Genomic DNA, 20,320 nt, shown 5'->3' with positions numbered 1-20,320 from the left:
AGTTTAAACCACTTCCATGGGACATTTCTTCTGGTTTTCTTTTGGCTGGTCATTTTGATTTGCCTGGTTTATGGTCCATATTGGTATATCTCAGGTTTTTCCCATGTGCGCGTGCATCTCTTAGCCAAGCTGGATCCTACCAAAAAGGCATCTGGGTAGAACATCCCTTGTCATGACTCCCCTTTGGCCTCCAAGGAGCCTTTTCTGCACATGTGTGGTCAGGGAGGTCTCCTGACCTCGGGAATGAGAAATATGTGGTCTGTGCAGGGTCCAGCCTCCTCCCTTAATTGCCCTGCTATTCTTGTCTAGGAATTTCAGTCACTAGAGGATGAATCTCCAGTTGCTTTACCCTGGGTGGGTGTGTGTGTGTGCCCAGGGCGTCTGCCTCCTGCCTCATCACCGCCCACTAGTTTCCTAATGCCTCAAGTCACATTCCCCTTGGCATTGGCCCCTCTGAAGAATCTGCTTCTCTCCCTGCAAATGTCACCAGAGGGGCTAAATCTCCAAAGCCCATGGCCTTTCCCTCATCTCTTGGTCCTCGTATTTTCCTGACCTTTGGGTGGCATTCACAGTAGCAGCCGCCTCATCCTTGAAGCAGTTTCTTTCCTTGGCTCCTTTGCTGCTGGCCGTCTCCTCTGTTTCCTCTTGGCTTATGTCCTTTCTTAATTATTTGTTTAACAACTTTTTGCTGAGCATCTCCTGGGTCAGGGCCAGATCTTGTTCTAGGAGATAGCACTGAATGGTCTGACAAAACCCTTGCCTGTGTGGAATTTTCACTGTGGCTGGAGAACCAATCACGTGTGTTGGCCAAGAGATAATGTTACCATTTCAAATAATGAAAAAGAAAACAGGGTGAAGGGTAGGAAGTGACTGTGCTGTATGTTGTGGGAGTGGCTCCTTTAGATGGAGTGGTCCATGGCATCTCAGCTGGAAAACAACTGAGCAAAGCTGGGGAATGAGCATTCTGGACACAGTGCTCAGCAAGTGCAAAGGCCCTGGGGTGGCTGGAGCATGGTGGGAGAGGAGGTGTCAAAGGATAGGCAGAGGCTTGACAATGTTGGTGGGGGGGGGGTCATTCAAAAGACAGGCAGGAAGTTGGGGCCTATTCCAAGTGCAATGAGAAATCTCCAGTAGATTGCAACAAAGAGGAGACTTCATGGTATTTGTATTTTTAAAAGACACTACTCAGAATATGGCCCATGCATCAGAATGACTCAATGGACGTGAGTTTGAGCAAACTCTGAGAGAGAGTGAAGGACAGGGAAGCCTGGTGTGTTGCAGTCCATGGGGTCGCAAGAGTCGGACTCTTTGACTTAGAGACTAAACAACAAACAAATCAGAATGACCTGGGGTGCTTTTCACAATACAGAGCCCAGCTTTCCCCCCATCTGCAGTACCAGCTTCCCTGGGGCCAGCGTGGGAATTGCACTTTAACAAGCACTTACATATTTGAGAACAACTTCTTCAGGCAGAAATTGTTAACCTGGAAATTCCCAAGGGGTCAGTGGTCAGAATTCAGGGGATCCCAGAGCTTGGGTGGCCAAATATCACATCTTTACTCTCCCTGCCTTCTAACTGGCAGTTAGCATTTCCCTCCATGATATGTGGTGTCCCAGCCCCACCTGGGACTTAGTTGCTGAGTGGCATCCCAGAGTTTTCATAACACATTACAGGGCGTGCAGAGGTCTTGAAAATATCGCTTTCTTCCTGGCTGCTTCAAAGTCGCAGAAGTTATTAGACTTGCACTCGATCTTGTTATTTTGTGCTTTAATGAAGAAGCATGGAGGTTGATATACATTTGATTTTTTTAAATGTCTTGATAACTCCATTTCAGTATATTGGTTTCCTTTACAATCCTGTATGTTTGTCTTATGCATTTAAAAACGTTCAGGGAGAAATGTGAGGCTTCATCAGATGCTGTAGGGGCCCAATGCCCTAGAAAAGAGGCAGATCCCCTGCAGAGAGCCTAAGGGGGCTCAGACAGAGCTGAGCGTCACTCTTGACTACTCCCCTCGCCAATGCTGTGAGACCTTGGGCAAATCACTCTCCTTCTCTGTGCCTCAGTGGGCTCATTGGTAAGATGGAGCCTGTATCAGCTGTTCTGAATGCTTGTTGGAAGGGACCAGCCAGGCCACTCAGAGGTTATCAGCAGGTGCCCTTTCTTCTACTGACCTTGAGGCCAGCTGGGCTTGTCCTTCATGGGGAACTGGGCTGGCTGGCCTTTGAATCCCAGCTCTGTCATTTATTAGCTGTGATCCTGGGCTGGATAATTAACCTGTCCATGCCCAGTTTTCTCTCATCTGTAACTTGGTGATAATCATAACACCTAAGCCATTATAAGGTTGAAATGAATTTCTATTTGCTAAGGGCCCAGCACAAGGCATGAAACTCCTTAGGTGATGTATGTGCGTGCATGTGAAGTTGCTCATTTGTGTCCAACTCTGCAACCCTATGGACCATAGCCCGCCAGGCTCCTTTGTCCATGGGATTCTCCAGGCAAGAATACTGGAGTGGGTTGCCATGCCCTCCTCCAGAGGATCTTCCCAACTCAGGGATCAAACCCACATCTCTTTTGTCTCCTGCATTGGCAGGCAGGTTCTTTACCACTATTGCCACCTGAATAGGGTTGGCCAAAAATTTTGTTCAGATTTTTCTGTCACGTGGTATTGACCAACCCAATAAACGTGACTGTCATTATTGGGTGTGTGTCTCACCCTTCAGGTTATTTTTTACTTATTTATTTCTTAAGACATTGAAAAGTTTATTTATTTTTGACTGTGCCAGGTCTTTGTTGCTGCAAGAGGCTTTCTCTAGTTGCAGAGAACGGGGGCTGCTCTCTAGCCACGGTGCAGGGGCTTCTCATTGCAGTGGCTTCTCTTGTTGTGGAACACAGGTTCTAGAGCACAGGTTCAGTAGTTGTGTCGCATGGACTGAGTTGCCCCGTGGCATGTGGGATCTTCTTGGACCAGGGATCGAACCCCTGTCTCCTGCATTGGTAGGTGGATCCTTAACCCACCGAACCACTAAGAAGGTTCCATCCCTCAGGTTAAATTTGGTGTTTCCAGAGGGCTGGATCCAAATCTGTTACCCTTTGCATTCCTCATAGTGCCTGACGCAGGGTCTGGGTTTGGGAAATTTGGTGCACAGACTATGAGTTTTTTAGGTGAGTTTCAGGGAAGAGGAACACTGCAGGAGTCAGGATCAGGGAGGGCAAGTCAGAGTGCCCTGGATTCTGCAAGAGGACTACAAAGAGACTACAGGCAGAAGGCTAGAATGTGCTTCATTTTGGGATCCTGAGCAAATGTTGAATCCAGGTCACCCAGTTGATAATATCTCCCTAATACTTGCTCAGCCTGGCTCTGTCAGGCTTGAGACAGATGAATTTTTTTTTTGTTTATTTTTATTAGTTGGAGGCTAATTACTTTACGATATTGTAGTGGTTTTTGCCATACATTGACATGAATCAGCCATGGATTTGCATGTGTTCCCCATCCGATCCCCCCTCCCGCCTCCCTCCCCATCCCATCCTTCTGGGTCTTCCCAGTGCACCAGCCCTGAGCACTTGTCTCATCCATCCAACCTGGGCTGGTGGTCTGTTTCACCCTTGATAGTATTCTTGTTTCAATGCTATTCTCTCAGAACATCCCACCCTTGCCTTCTCCCACAGAGTCCAAAAGTCTGTTCTGTACATTGTGTCTCTTTTTCTGTTTTGCATATAGGGTTAGCATCACCATCTTTTAAATTCCATATATATGCATTAGTATGCTGTATTGGTGTTTATCTTTCTGGCTTACTTCACTCTGTATAATGAGCTCCAGTTTCATCCATCTCATTAGAACTGATTCAAATGAATTCTTTTTAATGGCTTAGTAATATTCCATTGTGTATATGTACCACAGCTTCCTTATCCATTCGTCTGCTGATGGGCATCTAGGTTGCTTCCATGTTCTGGCTATTATAAACAGTGCTGCGATGAACATTGCGGTGCACATGTCTCTTTCAGATCTGGTTTCCTCAGTGTGTATGCCCAGGAGTGGGATTGCTGGGTCATATGGCAGTTCTATTTCCAGTTTTTTAAGGAATCTCCACACTGTTCTCCATAGCGGCTGTACTAGTTTGCATTCCCACCAACAGTGTAAGAGGGTTCCCTTTTCTCCACACCCTCTCCGGCATTTATTGCTTGTAGACTTTTGGATAGCAGCCATCCTGACTGGCGTGTAATGGTACCTCATTGTGGTTTTGATTTGCATTTCTCTGATAATGAGTAATGTTGAGCATCTTTTCATGTGTTTGTTAGCCATCTGTATGTCTTCTTTGGAGAAATGTCTGTTTAGTTCTTTGGCCCAGTTTTTGATTGGGTCATTTATTTTTCTGGAATTGAGCTACAGGAGTTGCTTGTATATTTTTGAGATTAATCCTTTGTCTGTTGCTTCATTTGCTATTATTTTCTCCCATTCTGAGGGCTGTCTTTTCACCTTGCTTATAGTTTCCTTTGTTGTGCAAAAGCTTTTAAGTTTGATTAGGTCCCATTTGTTTAGTTTTGCTTTTATTTCCAATATTCTGGGAGGTGGGTCATAGAGGATCCTGCTGTGATTTATGTCGGAGAGTGTTTTGCCTATGTTCTCCTCTAGGAGTTTTATAGTTTCTGGTCTTACATTTAGATCTTTAATCCATTTTGAGTTTATTTTTGTGTATGGTGTTAGAAAGTGTTCTAGTTTCATTCTTTTACAAGTGGTTGACCAGTTATCCCAGCACCACTTGTTAAAGAGGTTGTCTTTTTTCCATTGTATATCCTTGCCTCCTTTGTCAAAGATAAGGTGTCCATAGGTATGTGGATTTATCTCTGGGCTTTCTATTCTGTTCCATTGATCTATATTTCTGTCTTTGTGCCAGTACCATACTGTCTTGATGACTGTGGCTTTGTAGTAGAGCCTGAAGTCAGGTAGGTTGATTCCTCCAGTTCCCTTCTTCTTTCTCAAGATTGCTTTGGCTATTCGAGGTTTTTTGTATTTCCATACAAATTGTGAAATTATTTGTTCTAGGTCTGTGAAGAATACTGTTGGTAGCTTGATAGGGATTGCGTTGAATCTATAGATTGCTTTGGGTAGTATACTCATTTTTACAATATTGATTCTTCCAATCCATGAACACGGTATATTTCTCCATCTATTTGTGTCTTCTTTGATTTCTTTCATCAGTGTTTTATAGTTTTCTATGTATAGGTCTTTTGTTTCTTTAGGTAGATATACTCCTAAGTATTTTATTCTTTTTGTTGCAATGGTGAATGGTATTGTTTCCTTAATTTCTCTTCCTGTTTTCTCATTGTTAGTGCATAGGAATGCAAGGGATTTCTGTGTGTTAATTTTATATCCTGCAGATGAATTTCTTCTTCTTTCCCAGTCTCAATGTTCTCATTTGTTAAATGGGGATAGCTGGCATGTATTGAGGCTTATGGTGACCTGAACCTGGATTATGCCTCTTTATGTGTCTTATTGAATCCTCACAACCAACCACCCTCAGAGGTAGATGAGAGAACAGGCTCAGAGAGGTGAAGTAACTTGCCCAAGGTCACACAGCAGGTCAGTAGCAGAGAGGAGGTCTGCCTGCAGGACATGCCCTTAGAATATAGAATAGAATAGAAAGTTGGTCAGTCATGTCCAGCTCTTTGTGATCCCATGGTTTATACAGGCCATGGAATTCTCCGGGCCAGAATACTGGAGTGGGTAGCCTTTCCCTTCTCCAGGGGATCTTCCCAGCCCAGGGATCAAACCCAGGTCTCTTGCATTGCAGGCAGAGTCTTTACCAGCTGAGCCACAAGGGAAGCCCACCACTACCATCTCATGGCAGATAAACCTTTCCTTCCCCCCACCCCTTGCAGGGAGGGACAGGAGGGACAGGTTCCTCTGTCCATGAAGTTTTTTCCAGGCAAGAATACTGGAGTGGGTTGCCATGTCTTCCTCCAGGGGATCTTCCTGACCCAGGGATTGAACCCACATCTCCTATGTCTCCTGCCTTGTCGGCCAATTCTTTACTGATGAGCCATCTGGGAAGCCCTTGTTTTTCAAATGTTGGTATCTAATTCAAAATTAAAAACAAACACCACGTATAACAAGAGAGACAGAAAGACAGAATGACAGAGACAAAGATAAGGAACAACAAAAGCAAACAAACAAACCCTGGAAACAGAACAAAAGAATCTCAAGAATTTGTCTTCAGACCAGTTTGTGACTTCTGATCTACCCCATCCTACTTCCCTGGCCTAAAGAGCAACCCCATTTTAGAGATGGGGGAGGGGAGGTTCACAGGGTGGGAGCACTTGCCCAGGTGATGAGAGGCCATGGGGGAGTGGCAGCCAGAAGTCAACTTCTAAGTGCTTCCCATCACACTCTCCCTCCCAGCCTCCTCCCCAGGACCTGGCATGTGTGGGCCAGAGATTATTTTCAAGGCCAGCTTCTAGATCCTAAAGAGAAAGGACAATCATTGTAGTCTGATGCTGAAGGTCAAGGTCACCATGACACATCTCAAATGCTCGGTGACTGTCCCCGGGTTCCAACAGAGCCATTTCTAAAGGGCATGTCTGCCAAAGTCATTTCTAAATTGATGGGTACTGTGACCTTGTGGAACTCTGGGGGCAATGAGACATTATCAGAATCCATTCTACTGATCAACTCATTTATTCAGTTGTGAGCTCAGAGGAGGACGACTCATTTCTCTGGGCCCAGCTTGTCAGCTTGATACATCAGCATTTACTGAGGACCTACAATGTGCCAGGAACTAGACTAGAAGGGTGGAGGTGTGGTCTGCAGACACAATCTTACTTAACTTGCCCAGGAAATGTGTGAGATTGGTAGTGTTGACTCCATTTTATGGCCAAAGAGACTGAGGCTCAGAGAGGTTAGGTAAGGGTCCAAGGTCAAATCCAGACCTGCTTGACTCTTAAGTCCAGGCTCTCTCCATCTCAGCCAGGCATTTAGCTACCTGGAAGTGATAGAGAAGCTTCCTTCTTTGCTGAGGTCTGTCTGAGGGCTGCAGTGGGGCTGGGTAGTCAGGGGAGGCTTCTTGGAGGCAGTGTCTTGAACTAAGAAAGAAGATATATCAGTTTCTCATTGCTGTTGCAACATATTAAGCACAAACTCAATGACTTAAAATAACATGGATTTATTATCTTAAAGTTCTGAGGATCAGAATTCTGAAATGAGCCTCATTGGGCTAGAATTGAAGTGTCAGCATTCCTTTCTGGAGGCTCAAGGGGAGAACCTATTTCCTTGCTTTTTCCAGTTTCTAGAGGCTGTCTGCATTCCTTGACCGATGTTTCCATATCACTCCAATCTCTGCTTCCATTGTCACATTTTTTGTTCCTCAGACCTTCCTGGTTCCCTCTTTTTTTTAAAGTTATTTATTTCTTTTTGGCTGTGCTGGCTCTTTGATGCTGTGCAAGCTTTTTTCTAGTTGTGATGACGGGAGTGGGGGGCCTAGTCTCTGGTTGTGGTGTGTAGGTTTCTATTGCGGTGGCTTCTCTTGTTGCAGAGCACAGGCTCTAGGGTGTTTGGACTTCAGGAGTTGGACTTCAGTGAGTGGACTAACTCATGGGCTTAGTTGCTTTACGGCACATGGGATCTTCCCGGACCAGGGGTGGAACCTGCGTCTCCTGCATTAGCAGAAAGATGCTTTATGACCGAGCCACCAGGGAAGCCTTGCCTCCCTCTTGAAAGGACTTTTTTGATTACATTGGGCTCGTACAATTAATCCAGGATAATGTCACCATCTCAAGATCATAATCACGTCTCCATTCCGAGCTGCCACTGCAGGGGGCACGGGTTCGATCCCTGGTCAGGGAACTAAGAGCTGACATGTTGCATGGTGAAGCCCAAGGGTGGGGCAGTATCATGTCTACAAAGTCCCCTTTGCCATGTAAGGTAATATCTTCACAAGTTCTGGAGATTAGGATGTGAATATCTTTGAGGCCATTATTCAGCTGACCCAGGAAGACAACACTCCAAGGGCCGGGGCTATGCTGGAGGCATGGGGACGATGAAGTGTTCAACAAGTAGCTGGTGCTGAGGGTGGAGGTGGGCAGAGTTGCTTAGGATCTGCTGGTCAAGGATGAGGGTCCCATATGAAGACAGATAAACTTCATCCTCTAGAACAGCGCTCCTCACACTTGAACGTGCATTCGGGTCAGCTGGGGAGCTGGTTCAAATGTAGCTCTTGGTTTGTGTAGAGAGGCTCTGTGTGTGCATGAGTGTGTGCTAAGTTGCTTCAGTCCTATCCGACTCTTTGCGACCCTATGGACTGTAGCCTGCCAGACTCCTGTCCATGGGATTCTCCAGGCAAAAATACTGGAGTGTGTTGCCTTGCCCTCCTCCAGGGGAACATCCCAACCCAGGGATTGAACCTACATCTCTTACATCTCCTGCATTGGCAGGCGGGTTCTTTACCACTAGCACCACCTGGGAAGTCCAGAGAGGCTCGAGAAAAGGACAGTTCTGGAAAAGATGGCGACTGACACAGGAAACAGCCTCACTCAGGCCCTGTGTTTCCAGAGCAACACCCAGTTCGGCATTTGAATGGCATTCCCTTCCCAGGTGCTCTGTTGCCCCATGTGTTTGCACATTCTGCAGGAGCAGCCGCCTAGGGCCTCCACCACGCATGTCTGCTTGTGCGTGCGTCTCCAGCTACTCAGTCGTGTCCGACGCTTTGTGATCCCATGGACTGTAGCCCGCCAGGCTCTTCTGTCCGTGGGACTGTCCAGGTGAGAATACCGGAGTGGATTGTCATGCCCTCCTCCAGGGGATCTTCCCAACCCAGGGATCGAACCCGCATCTCTTGCAGCTCCTGCCATGGCAGGCAGGTTCTTTACCACTGAGCCACCTGGGAAGACACCCCTGCCATGACCTCCAGTCAAAGTCCAAAAGGTTTCTGTCTGACTCATGAAAAGAAGATTCCCAGTGTCATGCCCTCCAGCCACTCACCAACCCTCTTAGGCCTTCATGGACAGGATGTGGGGCTGGGGTAGACAACAGGACTCTTGGAAATAGCTTTTGGATCCATGCGCTTGACTCAGATAAATCAATCTGGGCATGTTTTTAGAGCCGAATGCCTTTCCTTTGAAGCTAATTTCCTTTGAAACTCAGCACCTTCATGGTGGAGTGTCATGGTGTTTGCTAGAACCCCTGAATTCGTGAGGGAGCTGGATAACTGAGAGTTTGATGTATATTTCACTCCTACATGTGTTTATCAGGGAGGACCATACAGGGTCTCAAAATGTTGCATGACTGTGGAGTGACACGGATAGACATGACCTTAGACATCATTGTATGGGGGCTGTAAACTCAAATGGTCATGAGTGCTTGGAAGGAGCCATGAAGGGATGAAGGGGGCTGGCTGGGGTCTGTGCTGACCCAGGAATATATGCCCTGTAGGAGGGGGGCCACCCCACCTCAGCCCCACAGTCATATGGGGGTGTGGGGCCTGCATTCTTGCATCCACCCATTTTTGCAAACAAATCCGGAAATCTGGATTTTTTTCTGTGAAGTCTCCTATTTTTAAATGTTGATAATGAATTCAGATATTTTTAAAATACTGTGTGGGCCAAACAAGACAATTTTGTGGGCTGGCTTCGGCCTGTTGGCAGCTTGTTTGAGAAGCCACTTGTTTTACCGAGGAGGGAAACTGAGGCCCCTGGAGACACCAGGGCCTCCCAGAGGTCCCATAGCATCGGGGCTGGAACTCAGGGCTGCAGACGTGCAGTGCAGCCACCATTTCCGAGGCAGCCCCTTTCCCCTAAAATCTCAATCCCTGTGCCTCTGATAGCGTCCCCTCACTCCCCAAAGATGCAACCTCACATAGCCTGGCAGGTGGAAGACCTGCCCCTGCTCCAGTCTGCCCCCAGCCTGCTTTGTGACACGCACACACATCCTGACTCTTTTCTGGGCTAATTTCTCATTTGCAGATGGAGAACTGGGGGCTTGGTGACCCTCAAAGCCCCTCACTACAGTTCTTCGAGGCCTCTGGCTTTCTCCTCCCAGCCCCCCATGCATCCCTGCCGCTGAGTTTCCAATATTGACATTTCACAAACAGCAGGTGTCACCGAGCCGTTTCTAGCCTCAGAGGTCCCAAACCGCGTCATTTACATGATTTAACATGCTGGGTTTCAGAGGGTGTGTCACCGAGCCCACAGCCAGCGGCCACTGACCACGACTTAGTGACTTGACATATTAAACTGATGGATGTGGGGAGGAAAAATGTTTCCTCTTAAAATGCCATTGCGTCTTGGGATTTCACATGATTTTGCCACAATCCCCCTCTGCCCTCCTCGCCTTCCCCTTGAGGGTTTTATTTGTCCCGTGGCTGAGATGCACTCGTTCCAGGCTGCCTACTCCTTGGCTCTACCCCTGTGAATAACAATGATGACAACAATAATAGTAATAGTGAATGCACGTAACTCTTGCTATGTGCCAGGCACTGCCCTGAGCACATCACTCATTGATTGAATAGCTTTATCTTCACAACCATCCATAAGTGCATTCTGGATCTATCCCCAGTTTAAGCGAGAAAACAGATACCATGGGAGATGACACAGTCTCCCAGCTGATAACTGGCAGAGCAAGTGTCAACCTTGGTGGCCTGGCCCACGTCTGGCTCTTCACCCCTGTGCCTCTCTGCCTCTTGTAATTATCATAATTGCCAATAATTATACTAATTAGGAAGTAATAGTAACACTTAGCTCTTGTGAACACTTTCCAAGTGTCAGGCTTGTGTGACTTCAAGATATTGTCTCATTGAACGCTGACGACAAGTCTATTATGGCGATTTTTCAGTGGAGTAAATGGAGGGCGAAGGGGTAAGGCTCCCCCAGCCAAGGTCACCCACCCAAGACACGGTTCCCATCCATGATTTCCCCTCCATTAAAGGGCTGGCCTTGGAAACTCTTAGCAAGGGAGGGATTCCTGGGCGAAAGGGAAATCGTTCTTCCAAACCTATCAGCTCCATCAGTGGAGGGTCAGAGCTGGCGTCACGAAGATGGTTTTTAAAAAGGCAAAGAGTGCAGCTAAGAGGATTAGTTGTCACCTTGTGGGCCCCACACCTGATGAGAAATCACTTCATTGCTCCTGCCCCGGGAGGTCACCAGTTCTCAGCTGTGAATCAAGCCATTAGCGGCAAGTTTCAGAGACTAGAAACAATCATCTCTGTCATTATTGAGCCTTTCCGGGCATCACCAAGGCTCCCTGCTGATCCTGCCCAGAGACTCCCAGCCCACTGTCCTTCCTGGCTTCCTTTATTCACACGTGTGTACGGTGCGTTCCGTAGTGCTAATGATAACAGTGGGCATTGATTTTAGACCAGACACTATGTAATGATTCCCAATTGTTCCATTATTCCCCTTCTACCTTCTCTCTGCCAGGCGCCAACACCTACGGTCTAGCATTGACTCAGTTTCCCCCCTCCCAAAGTTGACTTGCTTTATTCTCAGTACGTTTGAAAGGGAACTGCAGATCAGTGATGTTTGTATTTGAATATGTATCAGCATCACCTGGAGAGCCCATTAAGACACAGATGGATTCCACTCTCTGAGTTTCCGGATCCAGGAAGGCCCAAGAATTTGCATCGCAGGTTCCCAAGCATCGCCGCTGCTGCTGCTCAGGAGTCCAGTCTGAGATCACTGGCTTAGATCACTCCTCTAATTGGATCCCTTGGCATAAAAAATGATGTGCTGGGGAGCTCTCTGCAGGAAACAGAATCCCCCACATGGTTCAAATAAAGGCTGTTGGATGAAAGAACTCATAGAGGCATGGGAAGGGTTGAGAGAACCTGAGGCACCCGAAGGCTGACAGCAGAGTGGCGCTGTTACCAGCCTTGGGCAGGAAGGAGAAAAGGGCAGAGCGGTGTTCCGCTGCCTGTAAGAATAGTAGCTGTGTCAGAGGAGCTGTAGTTGTGGGCAGAAGAATGAAGTCACTGCCAGAAAAGTGGACAGAGACTGAGAGGGGGCAGGCAGAAACATGCTGACCTCTCTCCTCCCATGGTCCAGTTTCCAGCTAGTGCCCCCCATTGCTGACTCAGAGGGCCAGGGAGCCTGGGGATGCTGTTCTTAAGGAGTCAGTCCCCTGGGGCACAGAGCAGGGCAGAGAGGGGTGGAGAGCAGTGGCCTGTGAGGGAAGAGAGGATGGGGGAGATAGTTCCCAGCACAGAAGGAAACTGTCAAAATGTTCTTCAGGTCTGCCTTGCTGTTGTTCAGCCACTCAGTCGTGTCCGACTCTTTGCGACCCCAGGGACTGCAGCCAGGCTTCCCTGTCCATCACCAACTCCCGGAGCTTGCTCAAATTCATGTTCATCGAGTCAGTGATGCCATCCAACCATCTCATCCTCTGTCATCCCCTTCTCCTCCTGCCTTCAATATTTCCCAGCATCAGGGTCTTTTCCAGTGAGTTGACTCTTTGCATCAGGTGGCCAAATTATTGGAGCTTCAGCTTCAGCATCAAGTCTGCCTAGGAACTGCTGAAGATCTGAACATTGTTTCAAACACAGTGTTAGGAAGGTATTAAGAACATATTGGCAACAAACAGAGAAGCTTGGTGGAGCTGATAAAGTTTTTAACATAATGGAAAAATGAATAGTGTTTTCACTTAGATGCAGACAATTTAATGTTGTGCTTCTTCACACTTAACTCCACCTTGCCTCTGGTGGTATTACTGAGTCCAAGCTTGTACATGCACAGAAGGCAAATAAATCGTGCTGTTGGGGCAAGGAATAACGGCTTGATTCAGAAGGCTAGCAGACTGAGAAAATGGGAGACTAGTGTCCCAAAGAACCATCTTGCCCGAGTTAGAATTCAGGCTTTTTTTATACTAAAAGGGGAGGGGTTGTGGCTAGTGTTGCAAACTTCTTGGTGTAGGAATTCTTTGTTCTTGCAACTGTCCACCTAGTTCAGGACATAATATTCATGTAAACCTCCAGTGAGACAAATGTTATTCTGTGTTCTGCCACTTTTGAAAAATCTCTGTATGAATGGGAAAGTGTCACACTTTTAAAGGTCAGAACCTTGAGAATGGGCCATCCTGTATGTTTCAGGCTACAGGCAACATTCTTAACTTGTAGCAAAAGCAACAGAATACAACTAAGACTTGTTGCAGCCAAATAAGTAAGTAAATAAGTAAATAAACTGTTGTTGTTCAATTGCTAAGGCGTATCCGACTCTTTGCGATCCCATGGACTGAAGCACGCTAGACATCCCTGTCCTTCACTGTCTCCTGGAGTTTGTTCAAACTCATTGAGTTTGTGATGCCATCCAACCATCTCATCCTCTGTCGCCCCCTTTCTCCTCCTGCCTTCAATCTTTCCCAGCATCAGGGTCTTTTCCAATGACTCAACTCTTTACATCAGGTGGCCAAAGTACTGGAGCTTCAGCTTCAGCATTAGTCCTTCCAATGAATGTTCAGGGCTGATTTCCTTTAGGATTGACTGGTTTGATCTCCTTGCTGTCCAAGGAACTCAAGAGTCTTCTCCAGCGCCATAATTCAAAAACATCAATTCTTCGCTGCTCAGCTTTCTTTATGGTACAACTCTCATATCTGTACATGACTACTGAAAAAACCATCAGTTCAGTTCAGTTCAGTTGCTCAGTCGTGTCTGACTCTTTGCGACCCCATGAACCACAGCACACCAGTCCTCCCTGTCCCTTACCAACTCCCGGACTCATGTCCATTGAGTCGGTGATGCCATCCAACCATCTCATCCTCTGTCATCCCCTTCTCCTCCTGCCCTCGATCTTTCCCAGCCTCAGGGTCTTTTCAAAAGAGTCAGCTCTTCGCATCAGGTGGCCAAAGTACTGGAATTTCAGCTTGAGCATCAGTCCTTCCAATGAACACCCAGGACTGATTTCCTTTAGGATGGACTGGTTGGATCTCCTTGCAGTCCAAGGGACTCTCAAGAGTCTTCTCCAACACCACAGTTCAAAAGCATCAATTCTTCTGTGCTCAGCTTTCTTTATAGTCCAACTCTCACATCCATACATGACTACTGGAAAAACCATAGCCTTGACTAGACAGACCTTTGTTGGCAAAGTAATGTCTCTGCTTTTTAATATGCTGTCTATATTGGTCATAACTTTCCTTCCAGGGAGTAAGCATCTTTTAATTTCATGGCTGCAGTCACCATCTGCACTGATTTTGGAGCCCCCAGAAAATAAAGTCTGCCACTGTTTCTACTGTTTACCCATCTATTTGCAATGAAGTGATGGGACCAGATGCCATGATCTTCGTTTTCTGAATGTTGAGTTTTAAGCCAACTTTTTCACTCTCCTCTTTCATTTTCATCAAGAGGCTCTTTAGTTCTTCTTCACTTTCTGCCATAAGGGTAGTGTCATCTGCATATCTGAGGATATTGATATTTCTCCCAGCAATCTTGATTCCAGCTTGTGCTTCATCCAGTCCGGTGTTTCTCATGATGTACTCTGCATATAAATTAAATAAGCACGGTGACAATATACAGCCTTGATGTGCTCCTTTTCCTATTTGGAACCATGTCCAGTTCTAACTGTTGCTTCCTGACCTGCATACAGGTTTCTTAAGAGGCAGGTCAGGTGGTCTGGTATTCCCATCTCTTTCAGAATTTTCCACAGTTTATTGTGATCCACACAGTCAAAGGCTTTGGCATAGTCAATAAAGCAGAAATAGATATTTTTCTGGAACTCTTTTGCTTTTTCAATGATCCAGCAGATGTTGATCTCTGGTTCCGCTGCCTTTTCTAAAACCAACGTGAACATCTGGAAGTTCACGGTTCATGTATTGCTGAAGCCTGACTTGGAGAATTTTGAGCATTACTTTGCTAGTGTGTGAGATGTTTGCAATTGTGAGGTAGTTTAAGCATTCTTTGGCATTGTCTTTGTTTGGGATTGGAATGAAAACTGACCTTTTCCAGTCCTGTGGCCACTGCTGAGTTTTCCAAATTTGCTGACATATTGAGTGCAGCACTTTCACAGCATCATCTTTTAGGATTTGAAATAGCTCAACTGGAATTCTGTCACCTCCACTAGCTTTGTTCATAGTGATGCTTCCTAAGGCCCACTTGACTTCACATTCCAGGATGTCTGGCTCTAGGTGAGTGATCACACCATCGTGATTATCTGGGTCATGAAGATCTTTTTTGTACAGTTCTTCTGTGTATTCTTGCCATCTCTTCTTAAAATCTTCTGTTTCTGTTAGGTCCATACCATTTCTGTCCTTTATTGAGCTCATCTTTGCATGGAATGTTCCCTTGGTATCTCTGATTTTCTTGAAGAGATCTCTAGTCTTTCCCATTCTATTGTTTTCCTCTTTTTCTTTGCATTGATCGTTGATGAAGGCATTCTTATCTCTCCTTGCTATTCTTTGGAACTCTTCATTCAAATGGGTATATCTTTCCTTTTCTCCTTTGCTTTTCGCTTCTCTTCTTTTCACAGCTATTTGTTGATGAAGGCATTCTTATCTCTCCTTGCTATTCTTTGGAACTCTTCATTCAAATGGGTATATCTTTCCTTTTCTCCTTTGCTTTTCGCTTCTCTTCTTTTCACAGCTATTTGTAAGGCCTCCTCAGACAGCCATTTTGCCTTTTTGCATTTCTTTTTCTTGGGGATGGTCCTGATCCCTGTCTCCTGTACAATGTCACAAACCTATGTCCTATGTCCTAGGTCCTATGTCTCCTGTATTGGCAGGTGGATTCTTTACCACTAGCGCCATTCTTCATGGAGCATGGCCAAAGCCTCCAGTGGATCTGCTAGTCAGGCCCCCTTCCAGAGTGAGCCTCCTGGCATGTCTTTTCCTTGCTGAGGCCTTTAGGACAACACCTACCTCTGCGTCATGGGTCAAGCCCATGTTTTTCAGCCTGGTTCCCAGTGTTACCAACCAAGGTTCTTAGCCTCCTTAATCAACACAAATTGATAAGAGGCCAGGCAGGTAATTCAGGCCAGGCCTTATTGGGGGCCTCTGATGCAGCAGGAGGGAGTGAGAACAAGCAACAGTTTCTCTTACTTGCTCCCCCAGCAGGGTGGAGCTCTCCCCAGAGGGGAGAGGACAAGCTGTTTCCTTATATGGGGTGATGGTAGGGGAGAGTTCAGGGATCTGGCCAGAGGGGTAGCTTGCCCACCTCTTTGTTGGTGGTGTGTGTAGGGGTCATGAGCAGTACCTGCTTTTGCTCCCAGATCTTTAGTGGTGATAGTTGTTTTCTTAAAGAGTGTTTTTTTACTCTGTATTTTACTTACATATTTTTTGGCTGTGCTGGGTCTTCCTTGCTGCTCACGGGCCTTCTTCAGTTGTGACAACTGAGGGCTACTCTTTAGTTGTTGGTGCAAAGGCTTCTCACTGCAGTGGCTTCTCTTGTTGGAGAGCGTGGGCTCCAGAGAGCCAGCTCAGTAGTTGTGGTACACTGGGCTTAGCTGCTCCAAGGCATATGGGATCTTTCTGGACCAGGGATGGAACCATTGTCCCCTGCATTTACAGGCAGATTCTTTACCACTGAGCCACCAGGGAAGCCCTGGGTTTTTGGTCTTTTTGTATCTTATTGTCCATTATTTGCCCCAACTGTGCAGGCACACAGTTATTTTTAGTCCCTTATAGTTTCTTTGTGTTTTTGTTGCTTGAAGAGAGTTTTGTCCAGGTGCAAGCATTGCAACCAAGGGTCCCAGGTCCCAGCCTGTCTCACCAGCATCCTTAAGACTCATCTACTTTCCCCTGTGACCTCCTTCCCCACCACACCTCGTGGCCAGCTGGGCTTGGGATCATTGAGAATGCCCTCCCCTCACCACAATCCCAGTCTGTGGCCCTCTTCCTGCAGGAATTCTGGCTCAAGAATTCTTAGGGATGCTGGAGTGCATGTAGATGAGAGCTGTGGCCAGGGAACCCAACTTCCCACATATAACTTCAAAGTGGCCACTCTCTCTTGCTAATTTATAACCTTCCTGCCCATGATGGTTTCTGGAGTCAGAGAGGCCTGAGTTTGAACCCAAACTGACTGTATCACTCACTACCCAGATGTGTAGACCAGTGGCTTAATCCTTTGGCACCTCAGTTTGCTCATCTATAAAAGGGGTGCTGCCTTGCTAAGCTGTCAGGAAGACTAGGGGAGATCATGCGTGTGAATACTGGTGTCTGAGGCCAGAGTTCTGGAAGCAGATCCTAGGATGAGGATCCATGTGCACGTCATTTATAAAGAAATGCCCCCAGGGAAGGGCTTTCCATGTGGCACTGGTGGTAAAAAAAAAACCTACCTGCCACTGCAGGAGACCTAAGAGATGTGGGTTCGATCCCTGGGTTGGGAAGATCCTCTGGAGGAGGGCATGGCAGCCCACTCCAGTATTCTTGTCTGGAGAATCCCCTGGACAGAGGAGCCTGATGGGCTACAGTCCATGGGGATTGCAAAGAGTGGGACTCGACTGAAGCAACTTAGCACGCATGCACACCCCAGAGGAGAGTGGTAAGGGAACTGGAGAGAGCAGAATGGGGAGGGGAGGAAGGCAAGTGAAGGGTTGATGTCAGGCCAGAGCCCAGGAAGGGCAGCTTCCACTTTGGCCCAGAGGGAATTTTGCAATGTGTGTCCGGTCCCAAAATTGCCTCTGCCAGAGCCACGGGGCAGGACCACCCAGATCAGCCTCTGGCTGATGACATCGCAGAGAAGAAAAATGTAAGTTTCCAGGTACTTTCTGAATGAAGATGGGCAAAATGAAGTCCAAAGACTGCCTGAAGACAATCCTCCAAAGACAGAAAGACTGAAAAGAAGTGCAAGGACATCGGGTGGAACATTAACACCTTCCAGTATGACTTGGCACCAGAAAGATGCCTAAAAACCCTGGCCCTGAGTGCGGCATTGCTGCTACTATAGCATAACCTCAGCAATGATCCTGCTTCTTACTATAGTTACTAATTTCCTTGCCTTGGGTGGGCTGAAAATTTCAGACAGATGCTCTGAGCCCAGTGGGTAGACAGGAAAATAAATCTGGCAGAAAGAAGCAGCATAACCCCAGCTACGCATCTGAGATTCCAGCGCCTGTTTCTCCGTGGTTAACTCACTCCTGGAGCATCTCACTGCCCCACGCCCATGCCATCTCCCATCCCATCTGAAAGAGCAGAGTTGGGCCCTGCTGGGAGGGGCAGGTGGTGGGGTGTGGGCTTGGCCCCAGGCCCACGTGGGCAGGAGGAGAGCATCCGCTGGGGGAGCGGGGGCGATGTGGGGGAGTCGGCTGAGTCAGAGAGCCTCACCGTGGTGAAGGGCGGCCTCCTCCCACCAGCAGTGCAACAGCAGCTGGAGGTAAAGGCTTCTGGGAGCGAGACCAGGCCTCCCTGAGGGCATCCGCCCCCCTGCAGGGCCCCACTCACCCTGCACCTCCTGCCTTCCTCCCTGCTGCCTGGTGGGCCCTGGGCCAGCAAAGGGCTTTGGAGGCTGCAAGTGTTCGGTGCCAGGGGGTGTTTTAACAACATCCAGGCTGCCAAGAGCACATTATTCTCTTACAGAAATCCAAGGGATTGCCCAAGAGAGGTGATATTTTTGTAGCACAAAAAGAGAGAGAGAAAGAGAATAGAAAAGTTCTTCAAAGCTCTGAAAGGCCTGTTGCGTCAGGAATGATAGTGGATGTTTGAGAATCTGGGTCCTTCATCAGCCAATAGACAGGGGATCTGAAATTGCTGTTTGTTTGCTTCCTTCACTGGATGGCGTGTATTGGGTGTCCCTAGGACATTAACGTGGAGGGAACAGCTTGTGCAAAGGCAAAGAGATAGGGAAGGACAGCTTGTGAGAAAAGAAAAGCTGAAGATCAGTACTGTTGATTGTAAGAGATGGAAATTCTACCTCTAACCAACTTAGGCAAAGAAAAAGAATTCTTGGTTCCCCTGATTGAAAGAACGAATGACTGGCAGTTTCAGGCATGGCTGGATCTAGGGGCTCAAACAATGTCACAGGACATGATCTTCCTTTGTCTCTTGGTGCTGCCTTTCTTGGCCTTGGCTCTGCCTTCAGGGAGGCCCTTGCTACTCAGTGCAGCCACTTTCATCCTTCCCAATCTCAAACTGAGTGGAAAAAAGGGAATTTTCTTTCCCAGTAGTTCCAGCAAAAGTCCTGTGTCTGACTCATTGAGCTGTCTTGGGTCATACGTCCATCTCCTGCTGGCCAGGTCTGGTCCATAGTTCCTTCTCAAAACCTATGGTTAGTGTGGCTTGGAAGGTAAGTGGTTTCTAGAAAAAAAAATGGGGTGGGTACAGGGTAAATAAAAATGTAAGTGTCAACCATGATGTGTGTAAGAGCTGGGATGTTTATAGCTACAGGCAGCAGAGACTACCACACTGGCCAGCTTAGCTATAGGGAAGCCTGGGGGGTTGGTGGTTGGTGGTCAGGGTATCCCAATAAACTTCCCTGGTGGCTCAGTGGTAAAGAATCTGCCTACAATGCAGGAGACAGGAATTCAGTCCCTGGGTGGGGAAGATCCCCTGGAGAAGGAAATGGCAACCCACTCCAGTATTCTTGCCTGGGAAATCCCATGGACAGAGGAGCCTGGCGGGCTACAGTCCATGGGGTCGCAAAGAGTTGGACCTGACTTAGCAACTAAACAACAATAACAATGAGATCATCTCTCCATCTCTCTGCTCAGCAGCTAGTGTCAGCCCTGAGATGGCTCTCAGCGGCAGTCACTTTACAGATGAGAAAGAGAGCCTCTTATCCAGCCACAGGATGGAAGTTCTTCCCTCCAATCTGAATGGACCCGCTTATGGTCCACGTGTCTGCCTGGACCAGGAACCATCGCCCCAAGAGTGCCATGATCTCACGGACTTCAGCTAGGGTTCCTGAGCCAGTTAGGACCCATCTTAGATCCGATGGTCTTCTCTAAAACAACTCGATCCCCCAACCTAAGGGCACGGGGTGGAGTGAACACAGGGAGAGCCCGCCCTGTGGGTCCTCATCTCACAACCTCCCTCCTCCTCCGTGCAGGGGTCCTGTGGCTGTCGGTGGTCTCTGAGGTCCTCTACATCCTCCTGCTGGTGGTTGGCTTCAGCCTCATGTGTCTCGAGCTCTTCCACTCCAGCAATGTCATCGACGGGCTCAAGCTCAATGCCTTCGCGGCTGTCTTCACGGTGCTCTCAGGTAAGGCAGAGGCCTCGGGCAGTGGGGGAAGAACACACCAGAACCAACCCTGTACTCAAGAGCAGAGGAAAATGCGGGGGGTGGAGCCACCTTCGGGCTAAGACCTGATTGGCCCCCCCGGGTGACTGTGGACCAATCACTTCTTTTCTCTGAGCCTCAGTGTTACAATTTGTAGAGTGGGATTTGTCTGCTTCCTTATTCTCTGAACCAGCACGTGTTT

At 47.5% G+C, this 20,320-nt stretch overlaps 1 protein-coding gene across 4 annotated transcripts in view; it reads left to right on the top strand.

The window, feature by feature from the left end:
• The window catches only part of GSG1L (GSG1 like), a 253,377-nt gene that overhangs the window by 146,183 nt on the left and 86,874 nt on the right, over window positions 1-20,320 (top strand). For 3 of the 4 annotated variants that reach the window (XM_043914579.1, XM_043914576.1, XM_043914580.1), the window contains one exon: window positions 19,948-20,100. The exons of the other annotated variant lie outside the window; for it this stretch is intronic. In XM_043914579.1, the coding sequence (XP_043770514.1) occupies window positions 19,948-20,100 (153 nt within the window). The remainder of the gene's footprint in view (window positions 1-19,947; window positions 20,101-20,320) is intronic. 4 annotated transcript variants of the gene reach the window in all.

Source organism: Cervus elaphus, chromosome 10 (assembly GCF_910594005.1).
Source record: "Cervus elaphus chromosome 10, mCerEla1.1, whole genome shotgun sequence".
NCBI classification, from domain to species: Eukaryota; Metazoa; Chordata; class Mammalia; order Artiodactyla; family Cervidae; genus Cervus; species Cervus elaphus.
Note: the sequence above shows the minus strand (reverse complement) of the source record. Positions and strands in the feature narration are given on the sequence as shown.